Source organism: Gadus chalcogrammus, chromosome 2, assembly GCF_026213295.1.
Source record: "Gadus chalcogrammus isolate NIFS_2021 chromosome 2, NIFS_Gcha_1.0, whole genome shotgun sequence".
NCBI lineage: Eukaryota > Metazoa > Chordata > Actinopteri > Gadiformes > Gadidae > Gadus > Gadus chalcogrammus.
Window position 1 is genome coordinate 12,714,738 of NC_079413.1, and position 21,250 is coordinate 12,735,987.

The 21,250-nt window shown below is 45.2% G+C and overlaps 1 protein-coding gene across 3 annotated transcripts; it reads right to left on the bottom strand.

The window, feature by feature from the left end:
- Positions 1-1,955: 1,955 nt before the first annotated feature.
- On the bottom strand, positions 1,956-21,129 carry srebf1 (sterol regulatory element binding transcription factor 1). 3 transcript variants are annotated; one of them, XM_056580958.1, is made up of 19 exons: positions 20,753-21,129; positions 18,337-18,984; positions 16,500-16,678; positions 16,083-16,223; positions 15,466-15,684; positions 15,077-15,191; positions 14,776-14,930; positions 14,077-14,293; positions 13,066-13,250; positions 12,355-12,616; positions 11,703-11,869; positions 9,951-10,119; positions 9,431-9,539; positions 9,175-9,284; positions 8,008-8,140; positions 7,556-7,721; positions 6,370-6,624; positions 5,493-5,604; positions 1,956-5,081 (listed from the first exon to the last, which is right to left on the bottom strand). In XM_056580958.1, the coding sequence occupies exons 1-19, from the start codon at positions 20,856-20,858 to the stop codon at positions 4,861-4,863; spliced, it is 3,669 nt and encodes a 1,222-aa protein (XP_056436933.1). In that variant the 5' UTR covers positions 20,859-21,129; the 3' UTR covers positions 1,956-4,860. The 3 variants fall into 3 exon arrangements, with proteins under 3 accessions (XP_056436933.1, XP_056436942.1, XP_056436925.1); XM_056580967.1 differs by having other exon boundaries at positions 16,506-16,681; XM_056580950.1 differs by having other exon boundaries at positions 16,500-16,681.
- Positions 21,130-21,250: the final 121 nt, after the last annotated feature.

Here is a 21,250-nt window from a genome sequence, read left to right on the forward strand (position 1 = left end):
GAGAGAGAGATAGAAAAAGAGAGAGAGAGAGAGAGAGAGAGAGAGAGAGAGAGAGAGAGAGAGAGAGAGAGAGAGAGAGAGAGAGAAAGAGAGAGAGATAGAGAGAGAAAGAGAGAGAGAGAGAGAGAGAGAGAGAGAAAGAGATAAAGAGAGAGAGAGAGAGAGAGAGAGAGAGAGAGAGAGAGAGAGAGAGAGACAATCTGATAGAAAATATACAAAAAAAATGCCAGGGAGGGAGTGATAGCGATAATATGGGGTGTGTGTGTGTGTGTGTGTGTGTGTGTGTGTGTGTGTGTGTGTGTCTGCGTTCACAGGAGAGTGTGTGGGTGATGATTTGTTTGTGTGTCTGTGGGGGGTTGGGTGGGGGGGTTATATTGCAGGATCAAGTGAATGTGAGCGAGGGAGAGTGAAAAGAGAGCGAGGAAGAGCGAGAGAGAAAAAGAGATTGAGAGCGAGATTTGTGTGGGAGACAGAGCAACAGAGAGAGAATGAGAGTGAGAGAGAGAGAGAGAGAGAGAGAGAGAGAGAGAGAGAGAGAGAGAGAGAGAGACCCTCCTTCTTCCCCATCACACCAGTGCAATTAGTAGGCGTTCACAGTGTGTCTTGAACAGAGAAGCCCGTTCACTGGCCGGCTGCATCCATCGCCTCTCTGCTGCATACTGCAGCACACTTTCATGTCTGCACTCTGCACATACACATCCACACAGACAATCACACACACACACACACACACACACACACACACACACACACACACACACACACACACACACACACACACACACACACACACACACACACACACACACACACACACACACACACACACATCTTGCCATTGTAATGCCAACAGCCAACAACACGTGTAAAGCATACAGTATAGAATATTGTAGATAATATAGCATACATTTATGCATATGCAATGGCAAGAAGAAGGATTGATACCTTCTTGGCAGTTTTCTGATTTGTGCTTGACTATCGATCTGTGGAACTAAACCAGCTTTCCTCCTCCTGTATGTTATTTTTTCTTCAGGATCTGTAAACTCAATCCAGTGAAACACCACCACCACCGACCTCCACCCATCACACCTCCCTCACATCAGCCAAGTGTGAGCTGTGCACCGAGGCAGAAAATATCAAACGAAACTAAAACACAAGACATCCTGCCAATGTGCCCCCCCACCCTCTATATACCTGACCAGCGAGCTCGACTAGTGTGAAAGACTGAAAGGTGTTTCAGCCAATGAGGCTAGGGCCAGGGCCAACTGCTGGATGGTGTAGGAGCTTGCAGAAGTAAAAACAACACGAGAGAAAGGATCCTCTGAGCTGTGGAGATTCTTTTTATCTCTCTGTCCCTCTCCTTGCTAACTCGAAGGGGAAAAATGTTATTCCGGACCGCTGGAAGGCATGAGGGGTGGCAGCTGCAACCGTCAACGGAAGGAAGAGAGAGAGAGAGAGAGAAGGAAGAGAGAGAGCAGCGACGCTACAGAGACGAAGGATCCCGGCGCCAAGGGCCGAGTGGACGGAACTCCCAGCGAAGTGTGTGTGGTGTGCATGGGTGTACGTGTGTGTGAGTTCAGCCTGCGGATGAGGTCACTATCGTATTCAGACACCTGGTGGACACTGATTGGATAGCTGCAGCACCCCCTGCGACCACCTTGTCAGAGGGGGCAAGAGCCACGTGGGTGTGAGGGAGAATCCAAGAATTGTCATTCTATGGATGCGTCGCTGCACACGTTTGTGAGTGCATTGTGTTCACGAGGCTGACGAAAAGTGAGCTGCTCCAATTTGGACGGCGGCCAACCACTGGATGTATCACATCTTCATACATGTTGAAAAAGAAAAAAATGAAAAAAAAGATATTAAATACTAATAAAAAAAGGAAATTGTATACAATTACGTGCTTTACAGGTTCTAAATATTCTGAAATCGAGGAGTAAGGAAGAAGGAGGGGGAGGAAAAAGGACAGTATTTTAATATAATGCTCTTATGTTCGGAGATGTATTTTGATGTGCATTCAATGACTATACAGTCACTTCATTTTCATTGGTATATACCGGACATTGTGTTATCATTCAGCATAGTATATACAAAAATATGACAATATGGGAAAAAAAAAAAGAATATGAGTATCATTGTCCCATTTCGCTGTGAATGCGTGTGTACAGGTGTACCGTACATAAAGGTGTACAGTAGATACGTGCTATCGCTACCTGAATGTGAGCAGGGTCCAACCGGAAATCAGGTCATTTTGTCTCATGTCAAACCCATAGTTAAACAGTCATTGTAATGTAATGACGTCATCGATTTCAACATATTGTGATAGCAGAGAGTTTACACACACACACACAGTCAAGCCAGATTTTTTGCATTATGTCTTGTTTGTCAAATGTAGCCATGGTCATTCACCATGCTACATTTCATCGGTTCCCTATGTCTAGGGTAACAGTGGATAGTCATCTCAACTGGAGACATATTTAAGTGTTAGCGCATTGAGAGAAAAAAAAATGTTCAACACCAAACTCTTTTACAAAGCTCATTATTTAATGGTGTATATAAGTATTTGATTCGGTTTAAATGTAAGATGTGATGTACTAATATAATTGTGTATAGTATTTCCTAGAGATGTTTATTTTCTATAAAATGGAATATGTTATTGCTTATAAAAATGTTATTAAAAGAATCCATTAAAAAAAGGAGGACCTTTTTTGGGAATGTCACTTAAGTTGGAGCATGCTGTTTTTATTGATTTCCTATACATGTCTGTTGATTTGGAATCACGAGCATCACTTTGTTGGAAATGTTTTTTGTAACGCCAATGTGAAATATACCAGCACCTTTCAATGCTGCCAAGACCCCCCGTCTGCTCTTTGTCTTTACTGAATGTCACTCATAGAAAAAAACTAAATAACTACAGCGGCCACACCAAGGGAACCAGAATAATACACCAGGTGAAGCCAGCACGTTAAAAGAAGAGTCACACCACCATAGTAAAAAACCAAAATGTTTACTAAAGGTCACGTTCTCCCTGAATACCCATGAGAAAAGCCCTCTACTGAAATGTATTTATCCCAAGAAACCTTTTCAATTTCTTTGAGGAGATGTCAGTGAAGAGGCTAGTTTTTTTGTTTTTGTTTTTTTGCCAAACGATATATTAAAAGTTAACAATATAGCATACATACAGGCTGGCTCTTATTGGCAATACTTTTTCTTAAGAAACTGAGATGTCTGCCTTTAGAGTTCAGTGGCAGACCTTGTCATCAGGCTAGACGGGCCACCGTCCTCTGCAGCTTGATATAATACTTTGCTATAGTTACATTCAACTATCAAATAAAATAAAAGGTATTGTATTTGTTGATGATTCAACACCATATAGAAAACAGACTATAAACATTTGTTAAAAAACATTTATGTACAGTAAACATGGAGAACAAAGAAAGACAGAAAAAGAGAAGACTGGAAGAATGAATAAAATGAGCTGGTCCGACAGGTAGTAGATCGCCCTTCCCATCTCAATTGAAGAATCTTCCAGTCTCGCAGATTAATGACATAGCAATAATAAAATGACCATTTGATGGACAACAAAACCGGATTCTAAAAATGCTATTTTACAGTCGTCTACAATCAAATATAGTTAATTTGAAACCAGGACACAAGTGAACAAGAACAATCTCATAATGCATTATGCAAGGAAATGCCAAAGGTGGAGTTGTAGGATAAGACAATAGGTCTTTGGAAAACCGCAAATATTTCAAAACTGTTTAGATGATGCAGCACTTCACTGATGGTAATTAAACCAGTTTGTCGGATGCTGTGATTGGATACTGCCAATGCTTTATATCATAGTAGCACACTCCCTATGCCATAGTGCAAATAGTCAACTGACAGATATTTTTTATTGCCCCGACAACACAAACCTGTTACAAAATAACAGAGGGTGGGGAAAAAAATAAAACATTAACTTATTTGTTAAAAATACTGATAGATTAAAAGTCTCACAGATAAATACTTCTCCAATAGGTTTACAAACACACACACACACACACACACACACACACACACACACACACACACACACACACACACACACACACACACGCGAAAAAGGGCAACCAAATAACTAACCAAATAACCTCATAAAGCAACATTAAAGAAATCGATAAGTCTTTGAAAATCCGCCTTGCCAGGCTAGTGCAGATAAATGGACTACATCTATACAACCACCAAAGTTGTACAAAGTCCGGATTTTGGTCGGGCCATGAGCAAACACAAAACAATGCATTTATGCATTCAGAACAAGCAAACCATCATCAAGTGAGGTGCCCATACAAGGGTTGCATCTTGTTCCAAATACTCGAGTAACTAAGATGAGAAAAAAACAAAACAACAATAATAGACATGTCCCAAAAGGATGCGATGGCACCTCCCTGTGGCCAACTAGTGTAAGTACAACAACAACACTGCCTGGGGAATTCACCCCAACCAAATTCAACAGTTTGAACAAAATTCCCGCAATCACATTGAATTAGGTAAATAAAATAACAAAAATGAATAGGGGCTGATATAGTACCAAATACTTATTTTGTCGGTAAAAAATGAGCCAGGATAGAGGATATGAGTTGGGATTGGGGGGGGGTACTCCTATGGCGCGCAACACGCTCCAAGATCAAAATGGCGGTGTGTGTGTACATGGGTGCGTGTGTGTGTTTGCAACCGTCCATCACAGTTAAACATTCATTTCATTTTTTTTATATATACAGTGTGTGTGTGTGCGTGCATGTGATGCTGCGTATCCATGCACCATGGTCTCTTCCCTCCCCTCTCTCGCCCCGCCCACAGTGTCCTGAACCCCCTCCTGCTCTAGCTGGAGGTGACGGTGGTGCTGCTGCCCAGCTTGATGATCATCTGCTGGCAGTCGTGCAGGGTGCGCTTGTCCCCCAGCATCTCCAGGGTGCGGGCCGCGTCCACCAGCATGCCCACCCGCTGGCCCGGCGCCGACAGGAAGGAGGGCGGCAGGTAGCGACAGGCCAGCACCGCCGCCTCCGCCTGCTCCCGCTGGCCGGGCTGCGCCTCACACTCCTCTGGGGGGGGGGGGAAAGAAAGAGTCAAAATGTTGGCGGTGCAGCAGGTAGTGACAGACTCAGACAATTCACGGTTAGTTTATAAAAGGCGAAACAGGAGATGATATAAGGGTAAATAGACCAAAAATAAAATGCATGCTTTCGATAAACAAATAAATAAAAAAGGAGAGGAAATAAGAATACGGTTATAAACAATAAGATTAATGTGGCATCAATTAAACAAACAAAAACAACAAATAAATAAAGAGAAACCAAACAATTGACCAAAACAATAGGATAAAGGTCTGCTTCCAGCAGACGTCTATTCCAATGCTGCAGCAGCGTTGCCCTCTCGTACACACACACACACACACACACACACACACACACACACACACACACACACACACACACACACACACACACACACACCTGTCTTGGCTCCAGAGGTGGCCCTCCGTCTTAGAGAGCGGTCCAGGAGCTGGTGGGTGCGGGTGGGGCTGGCCCCCGCCATCAACCTGGCGGTTGCCTCGTGGAGGAACAACTGGGGGGCAGAAGAGAGAGATAGAGAGAGAGAGAGAGAGAGAGAGAGAGAGAGAGAGAGAGAGAGAGAGAGAGAGAGAGAGAGAGAGAGCAAGAGAAATGCAGAGATAACAGACGGAAAACCAAAGAGGGAGAAGAGAGAGACAAAGAGAAAAAGAGATGAAAAAAGAGAGAGATATAGGCAGAGAGGAAGAGAGAAAGCAGAAACAGCAGGGGATGCAGGATGAGAGAAGCAACGGGAGCGAGAGAGAGAGAGGGGAAGAGAGAGAGAGAGAGAGAGAGAGAGAGAGAGAGAGAGAGAGAGAGAGAGAGAGAGAGAGAGAGAGAGAGAGAGAGAGAGAGAGAGAGAGTTCAAGGATGACTCTCAGGATGTTCACATCTAGCACAGGGACTTTGCAGCTTAGTGTGCAGCTAAACAGAGATCAACACCTGCCTCAGGGCTCGGGGAGCCAGGGTAAGAAAGACGATCATTAGCGCCATCCAGCTAACCACTAAGCTCCCCCTCCACCTGTGGACACTTCCGCCACCACGGTAACCAGAGCTACGCCAGAACCACAGAACAAGCAGAATGTCCAAACCCTAGAGCCCCTCCCCTCTACATCAAGCCCATGTAATTGTTAATATCGTGAATTCGACATCGAGTCATCGGGATCCAACCCGCGCACACACCCCGTGACCCGAGCGACAACAGATTCACAGACGCATGTCGACACACACATTCCTCTTCTGTGTGTTGAGATGGTCGCCAGCCCCCCCTGGGACCTACCCGTCTCATGGCGGGCCTGAAGCTGTGGGCCAGCTTGCGCAGGGAGCTGAGGTCCTGCTGGAAGCCGTGGAGCTCCGGGGACGACGCCTGATGGACGGCGCCGGCGGGGGGCGGGCTGCCGGCGGCGGCCACGGGTGTGGTGGGGGCGGTGCTGCCGCCGGCGACGCCGACGACGGACCCGCTGGTACCCTGCTGCAGGTGCCACACGTTGGTGCGGATGACCAGCAGGAGGTCACACAGCAGCAGCTGCACCACCTGGGGAGGACAGCGGGGTGAAGGAGGCCACAGGCAGCAGCTTTAAAAGAGGTGAGGGAAAAACGGATTGAGCCAATGGCGAGCCGCAGGGTAGCGATCCCGCGCTGTTCTATACTGGCAGAAGTATCAATGAAACAGACAGAAAATACAGCTCAGGAAGCACCGCACAGGATGTGTTTCAACTCCCCCGTGTCATTACTGCAGGTCAGCCGGCACAGACTTCGGTAGCCCTAAAGGACTTCATAAAAGGAAATAGGAACAAAGTCTTTGCAGTCCTAGAACACGGATGGGGGGGGGTCTGAAAGGGGAAGAGCCAGGCAGGCAGGTCTAACTAGAGCTCTAAATAGACTAAACGACTGTCTTTCAGTTAGTGGAACGGTGTGGAAGCAGGCCTGCATTAACTCCTCCCACCGTCTCCCAATGAATACGCCGGGCCTCGTTGCCTTCCCTCACTCGGGGAACTTTATCGTTGTTTAAGGACCATTGCCAAGCAACGTTTAGGTGTCGAGGGTGCGAGTGGCCTGGTTCTGTGTTGCGCTGCAGACACATTGCACCCGGCAGAAACACATGCAATGCAACTACAATGCACCACAGCCCCGTCCGTGCGAACACACACATGTATAAGCCGGCTTGTGCGCGCATTCATCTTTTATTTTCGTGTTTTAGTGTCACTGTAAAAAAGAAATCTGTTAACAGAAGTCCCCCTACAGGAATAATACAAACTGACCTATTGGCTTTTACCGACAAGCACATCTGCCACGTATGTGCGTGCGTGTGTGTGTGTGTGTGTGTGTGTGTGTGTGTGTGTGTGTGTGTGTGTGTGTGTGTGTGTGTGTGTGTGTGTGTGTGTGTGTGTGTGTGTGTGTGTGTGTGTGTGTGTGTGTGTGTGTGTGTGTGTGTGTGTGTGTGTGTGTGTGTGTGTGTGACGTACCTTGTCGAGGCTGGAGCTGTGGCAGTGGGGTCCCAGGTTAAGGCTGTCGCGCAGCAGGGCGCTGGCCTTGTCGGCATGGCTCAGGCTCAGCAGACAGTTCTCTGGCCTGGACAGCAGCGCTCGCACCGCCCGGAACGTGTTCAGAGACGCCTTGGGCAACAGACTCCTGAACGGGGGGGCGAGAGACACACGAGGGACAGAGAGAGAGAGAGAGAGAAAGGCTTAAGAGGCGGCATCTGAATCTGTGTGTGTTTGTGCACGAGTCTCAGCGTACGCCTCCATCTGGGCTTTTGCATGCACACAGAAACGCATGTTTTTACATTTTGGGTTGGAGTGCCTGTGTAAGCCTATCAATTTAACAAGGATTTATGACCGGTGCTCTTTCGTCGTGGCAGTTTTCAGCCTGTGTTTTTAGTGTCGCCCTTCCCCATGTTTGAGGTCCTCCTACTTACTCGGCGGTCTGGAGGCTGCGGGGCAGATGTTCCACGGCTGGATACAGCCGCTCTGCTGCCGCATCGTCCCCTTGGAGCCAGTTGATGATCACCACGGCAACCGAGGACCACCACTTGGAGTGCGGGTCGCAGCCTGGTGGGAGAGGAGGAGGAGGAGGCAATAAGTCATCACACTTGTGTCTGCGTGTGTCTGTGTGTGTCTCCTGCACTCCGAATCATCCATCACTGTCACAAAATGCCACGGGAACACAGACATTTTGAGGACTCATGAACATGATCGGGTACCTCCATTTGACTAGTCTCTCTTGCTCTCGCTCTACCAAATTGACAGCACTGAAGATGGATGTCAGCAATCTGCCGGACTCTTCCTCAACTCCTCCCTCTCCCCTGACAGGGCTAGGCCGGAGGACCGGCCCTAATGGGACAAGGCAAAATGGCGGGGGGATACAGGGCGATTGTCGTCCCAGCTGTGATCAAGTTACTCAATCATCTGAGGAAACGGACCTTACTTCACCGCGCCCCTCCCTGATATCCTGTGATCACATCGAGGTAGCCAGCTGACTCATGGAGTAGGAAGGGGCGGGGCGTCGGGAGGTTGGTGATGCAAGAAAATAAGCCCCAACCCACACAATCATTTCGGAGAAAATAAGATGGGAGTGCTACTACGTCTAAAAAAAGGGACTGAGGGTAGCAAAGAGGTCACTATGTCACAGGGCAGGGCCGATTTTGAGATGGCTGGTAATGGCTTATCACACTCACACCTTTAAATGTTGCAGTTGATCAAGCTAGCATCAGATTTTAGCTGAACACATTACTATTACCCATCAGTTATGAAAATAAAGAAAGCTCAAAATCTAAGCTCACGGTGGTACCGTGGAATTGGAAGAAACCCGCAGAAATATGCTTGTCTCCAAACGTACATTATGGAGTGCTTGATAACCAAACGAAGCAAACTAAGTTCCTCAACCAAGGTTAAAACAAATGTAACCCTAAAAGGGAATCCCCATAGGAAAGGGGCAGTACTTGAAGGTGTTGATGACATCTAGAAGCTAACTCAACTAATGATGAGGGAGTCAACAGATGTGGGTACGTTGCAGATCCATTGATCTCTAAAGTCTTGAGGGAGAAGCCCCCCCCCCACCCCCTTCCACACCCCCAAGTACCTACCGGTGACCGTGGCCATGTTGGAGCCAATGGCGAAGGACTGGGTGGTGGCGCCAGCTGCATCCGAGGCGCTGGTCAACAGCTGAAGATACTCCAACGCATCGGCATATTCCCTAAAAAATAAAAAATAAAAAACACACACACAGACACACACAATTATAATCCATTACATTTTTATATTATAATGTATGGTCGCCATTCTAAACAGGGAATAGGTCTGTGTGCTAGGAGAGCTGGTGTGTGTGTGTGTGTCCCCTACCCCTCTCCCTGGATCTGGTTCTTCTCCCCGTGGGGCTGGGCCACGCAGTACAGAGCTTTCTCCAGCAGATGCTCCCGAAAGGCCTGGGTAACCTGCGCCAGGGGGTCCACTGTATCCACACAATAAGAACAGACAGAGCTATAATCCCAAAGAGATAAATGGAGATCATACCACGGTGAATTGTTATATTACCATGATGTACCATTGTAAAATATTTTCATTTTCAGTCATTTCATTTATTCTCATTTGAAATAGATTTTTACTTGCATTTCTTATACATGGTCAGTTGTTTAATATATTCACATTTGTAGCAAATTAACATTCTTAATAATTTCAATTATGAATGAATGCAATGCTGACATTATTATCTTCATCCAATGCATCAATGAACAATCGATCCATGAATGCATGCATTGCCACCTCAACTAACCAGCTATTTAAAACCCAAAATATATCACTTGATCCGTGTGTGTGTGTGTGTGCGTGTGCGTGTGCGTGTGCCCGCCCCATGCCCACTGACCGGTGTTGCCGGCCTGGCTGTAGATGCTCTCCTTTGGGGTGCTGCGCACGGCCCAGTCCCCGTCCACAAAGAAGCGGTGTCCCAGCGGGTGACAGAGCCACTGCATGGCGGGGGGCACGCTGCCACTGGCCGACAGACACGCCTGCCGTGCGCTGCTCAGGAACACGCGCTGAGGGTGGGGGAGGACAGGAGGTTGAATGATCAGGGTTGTTCATGTTGCACTTTATGTCATTTTAGGATATTTATCTGTAGGACATAAAAAAAGTGTTGGATCCCAAATATTGTAAAATATCAAGAGTGTTAAATATAGGTCAGAGGGCTGGGTATCGCCACTGATTTCCCGAAGCGATTTGATTCAGATTCACAAGGTTGAGATGCGATTCAATTTCTGATTCGATTCAAAATCGTTTAGTTTGCAATAGCAATTTTACTTCGATATGAAATTGATTTGCAAAGAACTAATGGTGTTAATTGTACAAGGATCCCTCTAACCTGTATAATGACCGTTTAGTATCTGTACAGACGCCAAGGAAGTAGTTGAACAAGGAATGTAATGAAAGGACATGACAAAATCAGAACACATCTGAGCCGCCCCTGGGATAGAGAGAGAACCTTGAATAGGTTAACAAATCCCATATAGTAACCATGCGTTGATAACTTCAGTGTATAAAAAACCTCATATTTTTTACAGTGTAAATAAATAGGGTGAGAGCCACTTGTCAGCCTAAATTTAGTGTGGGCGTGCAAAACTTTACTTGTTGTGGATGTACCAGACATTGGAGAACCCAACACCGTTGTCTATGGGTTCAAAATATCATCCGGCGGAGCACACAGCTTCTGGCTGTGATATTATATATTATATAGATATTATCGAGCTCTGCGCTTCCGAACGGCAACAATCACTTTCTCCTCCGTGTTCCAGTTCAATCTGGACTTTAGGGATTGCACGCTGATGGGCTGTCATGACTAAGCAGTAGTAGAACAGAGTAGAATTAACCAGAATCCACATGAACCAGGTCGTTCACACCGCGACATTAATCAATTCATGTCTTTGCACTGACTTTGTATATATTCCCACTGCACCTTATTTTTTGTGTGAACGCACTTCTGCTTAAAAGATTGTTCATATCGGATCATACCAGACTTAAAAACAGTTTTTATCCACAGGCCATCAGGCTGCTGAATGACTCTCTCAAACACTGAGGACACCCTGTATTTGCACTATATTCAATACTGTGAAATGTATTTATTTTCAACTGTGAGCTTCATTTGCACTAAGTACTTATCTACTAATAATATTCAATATCCAATGTATATATTCAAAAACGTCTATATTTCAAAGTCTTTCAGGGCCTTCTGCTGTATGCGAACATTGCACATGCAGATATTTTTTGTAGTTTAGTTTATTTATCCACTTTATTAAGTATTAAGTATATTTTGCGTGAAGGGAACTTGCACATTAAGAATTTCATTGCCCAGTGCAAACTATGTTTCCATTGTGTATATGACAATAAACGATCTTGTATCTTGTATCATACAAATTAAGATGGATTTTAATCAGAAACTTGTTTATTTGAACCCAGCCATATCAGTAAACCTCACTCTCTTTCCCAATTCAGGAGTAATGCAACACAGTTTAGAATGACATGAGAATAGAATTGAGAATGATGTTTCACGCATGGTAAATCCATGTTAAGCCAGACGTGCGAGCGTTGGACTGTGAGGGGACCCGGGGCCCTAGAGGGGACCTACCGAGGTGAAGTGGAGGAACCGGGGCAAGGAGGCTTTGACCCTCAGGGCTGCAGAGACGTACACCTCGGCCAAGGTCACCACGGGCAGGCACGACCCGGCGCACTCCGCCAGGTTCACCGCACTCAGGGCCTTGTGGATGGCTGACAGGTGGCTGCCGTTCAGCTTACCTGCACACACACACACACACACACACACACACACACACACACACACACACACACACACACACACACACACACACACACACACACACACACACACACACACACACACACACACACACACACACACACACACACACTTAAATACACTAGTCCACAGACAATTCTGGCGGTCTATGATCTGGTCCACATGAGACTGAAATAACTGATTAATCTAAAGTAAGGACTGCTTATGACTCCAAAAGGGTCATTACGGTAAAATCTTCATCAGCCATGCACAACATTATGAGGTAATTTACAATACAATGAACCTGGCTAATGACAGGCCAACATAAACTAACTAAAGCCCCCTCTCCCCCAAAAGAGTCTTGTATTAGTATTCCAATCACAGCATTATGAAAGCATTATGCCTTAGTCTAGCCATGTCCTACTAAAACCACGGGAGAGATTGGGAAGGGGAAGCAGTTTTCCCCAGGGCATGGCGAGCGTACCAGTCATGTGCAGCTGGTGGAGGCGGTGGTAGACCAGCGCGGCGTCCCGGCTGCTCTTGCGTGCGTCCTCCTGCAGGGGGCGGTCGGAGCGCAGGCCCCCAGCCTTGGCAGCCAACCACCGGCCCACCCACATGCGCTGGAGGCAGAGGCGAAGCAGGGCCCACAGGGACGCACAGGCTAGGTCCAGCTGGGAGGTGGGCAGGGGGCGGCCCAGGGCCTTCAGGCAGGTCCACAGGTTCTGACTGGCCTGGGCGAAATCTCCCTGGAGATGGAACGAGAGAAAGAGACCAGAGGACGATCAGGTTACGAAGCCGGTGTTTATTTATGTTGCATTTTTTAATCACTGGCTACAGACGTCAAGGGTTGAGTTTAAAGGGGGCAAATGATACAGAGTAGGAAACCAAGGAATTGAACTTGCAATGTCACGATGAATGTCAGGCAGTAAGCCTACCTTAATGTTTTCATGTATAGCTAACAAATCCATTCAAATGGATCAATTATCAAGATCTTATCAATATATATACATTGATATATATTAATATCAGAACAGACAGGTCCTAGGCCTGCCTCAATTACACAACTTCCAAGTGATAAAGTCGACCAATATATCAATGACTAGCTAATAGCTAAAGACTGGCTAGCTTTTGTTACCTTGTTGAATGTATTTCCCCTCCATTTCCCCTAAAATACATTTTAAGAAAAGATCCCCACCCGAGCCAGGTCCAGGTCAGCTTGCTTGCGGTGTCTCCAGAACAGGACGGAGGAGCCAGAGTGGGGTCTGGTGACGGGCTCACCATACACCAGCAGTCTGACCAGGACCACCGCCACTAGCACACCGTTTAACAACCACACCAGCAGCGTCGGCAGCATCCAGTCCATCACACCCCAAGAAGCAGCTAGGGAGCAAAACAAACACTGCAACTTTAATAAAGTCATGTGCCATCAACTTGTTCTCCATGTGGACACACACACACACACACACACACACACACACACACACACACACACACACACACACACACACACACACACACACACACACACACACACACACACACACACACACACACACACACACACACACACACACACACACACGGTTTAGGCTAACACTAACCCTTTTTTTGTGGGGTTGGGCGATGGATTTTTCTTCCCACCTAATTAATAGTATCCAATATATCAGTCGTTGCCAAGTAAAATGTTGTTAGGTCTGTACATTGATGAGACCCCAACTTGCACCACATTCCTTGTTAGTACTAGTTCGCTCATGTTAAAAACATGAGGCCGTGTGTATATACAGGTCGCACCCTGGGTCCCTTCAAACATACACATACATTAATTTGAATTGTTAGGACTTACACATCCAAACTTGTAGTTGTGGTGCATTAGAGTGTAGAAGTTCACGTAAACGTTGAAGATAACTCCTGAACTCGCTCAGAATTTTACTTTGCAGAACCTTATTTTCGTTACGTTTCAGTCAAAGACCTAAAACCGAAAAAATCTGTTTTCGACTTCAATGATCTACACGTCATTTTACATATTTAGATACATTTATACACATATTTACACATTAAATAAAATACACAATAAAATGTCTACAGCGTATGAGCGTATGATCTCTTGGCAGCTACCCGATCTCAGTTGACCCCAGGTGGACGGCCTGACGGGGGGCCACAGCCCTACAACCTCTCTCTGGTTTCTTCCCAGGCGTCGGTAGCCTACCTGTCAGCCCGAGCATGTTCCTCCCGGTGCTGTGGGGAGAGGCATCGCCGTTGTCCCCCACACCATCGCCGGCTCCGGTCGAGCCACAGAGCAACGCTGCCAGGGGGTTGAGGGAGAGGAAGAGGAAGGTGAAGGCACACAGAGCCATGCGAGAGCGGTCCAGCATGCCTCCCACCCCGCCGCCCGCAGAGGAGGCGTCCAGGGCACCGTTGAGGGGCTGAAGAGAGGAGAGAGAGAGAGATAAGGTTACGACAGACCAGGGGTGCCATCTATGGTTATACTCATTGACAGTTTAATACGTTTTTTGGATTAAAATCGAATGTTTAGTATACCAGAGACATGGTCATGTTTTAAATAAAATGTCTATAATGCAGGTATATCAAAACGAGAGAGATGGTAACATTTCTGAAGCTTTGAGTAGAACTTGTATGGCATCTTTATTTAGCAAATGAGGTAAAAACATGAAAATGTCATGACAATAAAAGTAGATCTATTTATATAAAAGTAGTTGTTTCAGAACTACAACAATGTGGTAGCGTGGATGCTATAAAATCAAAAATGTCTTCAGACCCTCTATAACCAATTGATGATGATGAACACAAATCGGGAGTCAACTAAACCCAAGATGTAAGCCCCCACCACCGATGAGACATGACTGCACCCTGTTCAGAGACCCTGGTTGTGTAAAGGGTGATGTACCTTGGTTTCCTCCCCCATCGGGCTGTCAGGTTCAGAATCGCTGCTACAGTGGGAGAAGGAGGTGGGAGACCCCACGTCTGAGGCTGGAGGGGTGGGCAGCTCGCTTTTCACCTCGGGGCCGTCCACTTCCATGGCAACAATGTCTTTAAGAGACTCTGAAGGAATGGATAAAGGATTTAAAAAAAAAAAGTTTGATTAATACCAGTTGAATGATTCCTAAAAGAAGATTTATCATTAATGATCATTTGCAGCCATCACAAAAAAGGTGATGAAATGACAAGGAAGAAATGTTTAGACTTACTGTTTTTCTGGGCGGCCATTTTGAGAGAAATGTTCTCCTGTTTGAGCTTCTGGTTAGTTTGCTGTATGTAGCGAATATATTCTATCGCCTTTTTGAGTACAGCAGACTTGTTGAGCTGCATTGGAACGGGTAAAAAGTACACAAATCAGTCAGATAGAGTTCAAACTGTCAAAGTGGTTCCCCACGGTGTACAACACCAGAAACATCTGTCTGATCGAGTCGAGTCAAACAACTTAATTGTTAGATCTTAGGCCCTCGGGTGCTCACGACTCACACATAAAAGCGTCTTTCATCTCGTTAGACCGAGAAAAAACCCAAACCCTTTTTTTTTTGTTAACAGATGCATGTTAACAAAAGTGCAGTTTGAAACCAACTCCAGTGAACCGTACCTTGGCCTCAGTTCCGGCCACCAGGTCCTTCAGCTCTAGGATCTTGTCATTGATGGAGGAGCGGTAGCGCTTCTCGATGGCGTTGTGCGCCGTGCGCTTCTCCCCCTTGTGCGGCAGGCCCATGGGCTTGCTGTTGATGGTGATGCGGTTGATGGGCAGCTTCTCGCCATCCATCATGATGGGCATCGTAGTCAGAATGGTGCCCCCGCTCATCAGGGCCTGCCGGGGGAAAGAAGTGTCAGGTCAGCCTCTCCGTCTCATATGATCATTAAAAAATAAAGATCTTATATTATCAATGCAACAGGAAGGACTGCTGTTGCGGGCTGCTTCTAATGTAATGTAAGTGTAGGATTCAATGCGTATAACATTGGGAAAAAACACAACATTTTAGACCAAAGGCACCGTAATATATGCAGGCTAAATTGTTCCCATTGCATGTCGCTGTGATTATAAATATTATTATACTCCTATTGCTGATGGAACAGGAACCAAGCCCGATCCCATGTATCTCATTTAGTTATTGATCAAAGCGTCTGCTTGGTTGAATGGAACACACAGTGACTCGACTAGACGAGCAGGGCAGCACGTTGCGGTGCGGTGTGATGTGCTGGCCTCACCTGGAGCGAGGTGCTCTGCACGGTGGCGGAGGTGGTGCCCAGGGAGGTGGGCGAGGACACGGTGGTGACGATGCAGGGGTCATGCTTCAGTGTGGTCAGCAGCAGAGACTCTGCCTTAATGAACTGGGGCTGCAGCAGCACCTGGGGTCCGGATCACGCACATTCATTCACCATGTAGTCCTCGAGCAGATGCTTGTATTTTATTTAAGCTATTTTAATCTAAGGCTACGTCTTTATTTTTTGCAGCCTTGGCTGTAACATAATGTTGTATTTGGGCAAAACATTGGACAAATGTACTCAACAATCATGTACAAATACAGAAATATTATGTATATTGTTGGCAGTATCAATCCCTAGTGACATTTATGGTGCAATAGTATTCAATAAAAAGACACACACACAAACACAAAGACTCACACTCACAGGAACCTGCTGTACATGGGGTGCGATGGCCTGGACCGTGGTGCTCCCCGAAGTGCTCAAGAGAGAGGAGGTTGTGGTCAGCCCGTGGATGGAAGTTTGGATGGTCATCGGTTGGACCATAGCATTTGAGGATGACAGGGTCTGCACCGACTGGCTGACCCCTGCCTGAGTCACTGCTATGAATAAGAACAATACCGTGCAATAAGAAAATGCATTAGGAACAAGCCATAACAATAAGCAGCATTTATGAAGGTAAGAAATATAATTATCTGTTGCAATTCATTATATGGAATTAACCTGCGCTCTAGCCATTTTGCCCATAATTATACCAAAAGGAAGAGTGACTTCATACAAGGGGCCTTTTAAAAGCACATTACTATATTTGGATGACAATCAAATTTTATTAGTAGTCCTCTTTAAGTAGCTGGACCATTCCAATAGTCTGAATGCCATAAATTCCGACAGCATGGTAATAATGGTAATAGCATGGGTCATATACGGACAACAGTGTTTACTTGGTCAGCTATTCATCTCTTATCAGCCAGGCAGGTTAATGTGTAACACTAACCTACAAAACCCATGTGGTTGACCTCAAGTGAGACTCAACGCAAGTTCTAGCATTCCACCAGAGTAGTAAGGTCAACGTATTTATGGTCACTAATAAGTGCGTTTAAAAACTATTTTTAGGCATGTGGGTCCATCACACACTAGGACATCTCTGTGACCCTAAGGCCGTATCTGGCTATCTGTGATAAAGAGTCTAGACCAGATTAGAACCAAGCCAGGCCTTTAGAAGAGGTCCTAATTGTGTTGATTTAGATGGTGTTTGAGGTTAATGGTTGGTTTCTTTAAATCCATGTCAGCCTATCCTATGCTGATTCTATCGTCCAAATCCTTTGTATAGAGTGTAGGGCTGGGCGATTAATCAAAATTTTGACCGTGATTTAGATTTTAGCGTCAAACGATCACAAAATTAACATACCGGTAATCGAGTTTTAGAATATTATTATTATTTATTTTTTATAAATGTTTTATAGAAAGGGCAGAACAGCTGTATATACATCTGTAAATCGTTTTAGATTGAAACATTTTCTTTTTGACCATTTTGTGTATTTTTCAAGGTGAAATTTCAAAGTTCTCAGTTACAACGTTTTTTTGGGAGACATGCTGAAAAAATACAAACTCAAAAATAATCGTTTCAATAATCTTGATTTCAATAGACCAAAATAATCGTGATTATGATTTTTCCCATAATCGAGCAGACCTAATAGAGCGTTATCTTTTGTCTCATGTATTCCTGAATATGCACCTTTTAGCAATTACTGAATGCCTGATATTGGAATAGGAAACTTCCTTTAAATAAACTGGTGTATCCAACTATTTATAGTTAGACTACCAGAAAATATGGAAGAATTGTATCTTCTAGTTAAAAAAAAAGAAGGTTTGAGAACATGCTTGGGTCCTATAGAAAACCGACGGTGTGTTGTTGCAGGTCCAATATTATGGCTTTGAAGCATTCTAATAGGAACAGCTGCTGTGTCTGTTGCACCAACACACTTTTTTGTTTTACCCTAATCCCTGTATTCTGTTATTATCCAAGTTCACGAAAATTCTCCCCAACACATTATGGTTCCAGTTGCATCTCTCACTTGTGTTTAAGCTAAACATTAAAAAAAAGATCCCATTCCAAATAGATTATAATGAAACATGCAAAGGGATCCATTTTATTAGGATTAAAAAATAATAAGAAAGGAATGTAGCTCCACATTGAATAACCCAGATACCAAAAGGAAGAACATTTTATTTGACATGTGGGAAAAAAATGTCTTACTTATATAGCCGTTCTGGTTGCTGTAGGAGATTCGGGCCTGAGGGGACAGAGCCTGGGCCTGTATTAGAGGCTGCACCTGGGACGGGGACTGCTTCTGCAGGGATGTTGGCAAATTAAACAGGGCTTGGGGCGTCAAGCTCAATGATGGGCTCTGTTTCAGAGTGCCAATCGGCGAAGAAAGCGACAACGCCACAGGACTTAAAGCGGGTTGGGGCTGCTCCACTTTGGGCTGCATGGGCCCCTGAGCCTGCTGCGGGGAGGTGGGCGGCGGCGGCTGCGGCTGCTGCTGCTGCTGCTGCTGCTGCCTGTGGCTGGAGCTGGTCACCTGGGCTAGCGGAGACTGCTGGAAGGTGTGTGGCTGGAAGGCCTTGTCGGGACTGGAGGTGCTACGGGTGATGGGAGGCCCTAGCAGGGCGTCCAGGTGTGGGCTGCTGCTCAGGATGGAGGACGACGAAGACGATGAGGAGGAGGAGGTGAGAGAGGAGGAGAGCTGGAGGCTGGCGGTGGAAGTGGTCGGAGGCGGTGGTGCTAGAGCCACTGACGGGGTGAGGAGAGGGAGGTCCTGTATGCCGGGAGGACCAGAGTAGGGAGGGGTGTCGAACAACCCAGGGAACTCCATGTCCTGGTTGTTGATAAGCTGCAGCATGTCTAAGGGAAGAGATACAACACAACATGCCTTTTATTCAGCCTCTAAGGAAATATACAGCACATTATCGCATTATTAGAGACAACATCAAACTACCTATTCTATTTATTTGCAAATGTCAACATTTTTAACAAGAAACAGATGGGGCACACACCTCAGAGACCATATGACAATGTCCATAATGCCATAATCCTCCATAACTTTATCACAAGCTGGAGATTCATATGGCAACTTGCTGAGACGCTGATTGATTAACAGGCCATTACTATCATTGAAAAGTTGAAGTTGAACTGTGTAGAGTAATAGTGGATGCATGTTTATTGATATTCTTTGTAAAATGGATATTAAAAGGGGGAGAGGGGCTCTCTCAGTGTCAGTATGAAATACAATAAAATAAACAAAGAAATATAAAATAAGTTACGTTGGATGATGCAGTTTAAATTTGAACGCATTTTATTGTAACATTGATTATTATGATGATTATTATGATGATTATTGTGAAATAAATCACCCATCTCTGAATGTAGTACAACTGGATAATTACTACGTATTATATTCATGGTAAAAGTGTGTGTATACGCCAAGGTGTTGCAAAGGCCTGCATTGTGACATTTAAAATGAAACAGATCTCGAAAACATGAAATAGCTAGGACCTCACTTTAAAAGGTTTGGCCATTAGAAATGATCAGACCACTAGTCTACACACAGCATCTTTAATTCTGTAGTTTTTGACTCAATTACAACCAAAATAAGAACTGTATCCCTCTGTAGCAATAAGAGATAAATGGCATTTAAAGAGAGCCTCGCACACAGATGTATAATAAGAACGGCGTCGTGCATAGAGAAACACGGCAGCCTGGATTTGGAAACCCAATGTTTTGTATGAGGTGATCGCGTCTAGCCAATCACAGCACGCCTTGGAGACTCACTATGCGGGCCAGCCCCCAAGACAGGGAAAAGAGCGAGCGCTTGTCTGTTGGGGGTTACTATCGAGCACGTAGACGCGGGTTACTCTCGGTCACATTTCGGGAGAAGAAAGTCTGACAGGTGCTGCAAGCACGATGGGGTGCATGCGTTTGTATTCGTGCGTGCAGGTATGCACTCAACAGTGAAAATGTTACACTTTAGAATCAATCACGCTAAGAGCTGCATGCATACTATTAAAATACCGTGGTTAATAATAGCCTTTAACTATTAAAAAAGCAACTAAAATTTTTGAAATTTGATTAAATTATATGCAACAATTCCAGGGATTTTGATTACTAATCCCATTCATAAAGCCCCTATGTGTAAAGCACTGGTTATGTCGGTCAACTGGGGTGGTGTGAACCGGATAAGGGGGAATGAACCAGGGTAACCTTTCTCTGGCGATACTTGGGGGCGGGTTCACAATGCAGACACAATCATATAGCCCCTTGCTCGCTAGCATTGGCTAACAGCCATACCAGGGGCATGAGAATACCCTATAATGCTAACGTTACCAAAGCGACAAACAAGCAACAAGCGATAGTACTAATGTATTACGTATTTTAACAGCAGATGACTCAAAGTGTTGGCGGTAAATAGCTAGCCTTAGCTCAAAATTGGGATGAGCACAGACAGCTTAAAAAAGTTACCCCATGAAAAGAAAGCAACAGTCTAAAATCTGAACTGTTAATTCTTTTTTTTGACTGTAAACAAACGAAATCGTACACTTCGGGATACGAAGAGCAAGACAATAATTGCTAGTGGTGTACACAATATAGCCAGCCGTAAGTGACATATTCTTACCATCGATGTCATTTAGAAGGGCTGTGTCGATGTCGCTTGGGTCGTTTAGCGACAGCGTTGCATCCAAGTTATCCAGTGAAGGATCTTCAAAAGCCAAGCTATTCATTTTTAAAACCTCGATGTATTCCAAGTACACGTGAAATAAACACTAGCTAGATAAACACAAACCACAGCATTTCAAACTCCAACAGTCGCTGCATTTGCAAGAGGGCCACGAACAAAGTGGACTTAAACAGGCGAAAAGGAAACTCCAACTTTTTTATTGATCGTTATAGTAACTCATGTCCACCATGAATCGGAACTAGACAAGCCCAACTTAACTGTGTGGTTATTGAGAAACTATCGTGCGTATGAGGCTAGCCACCTGACACACATTGAGTGGCAGTCCCTCTGGCCAATCACTCCCCTCTGCCTTTTTTGTTTTGACGTTGGTAAACCTTGGGAATTTTGTATCAATGCAGTTTCCCAAGGTAAACATAATATTAGACTAATATATTA

Coding starts and splice junctions, on each gene's coding strand:
- srebf1 (XM_056580950.1), bottom strand. CDS start 20,858: ATGAATAGCTTGGCTTTTGAAGATCCTTCACTGGATAACTTGGATGCA. Junction 18,985..20,752: donor CCTTCTAAATGACATCGATG/GTAAGAATATGT, acceptor CTCTTCCCTTAG/ACATGCTGCAGCTTATCAAC. Junction 16,224..16,499: donor TACAGCAGGTTCCTGTGAGT/GTGAGTCTTTGT, acceptor TCCGGACCCCAG/GTGCTGCTGCAGCCCCAGTT.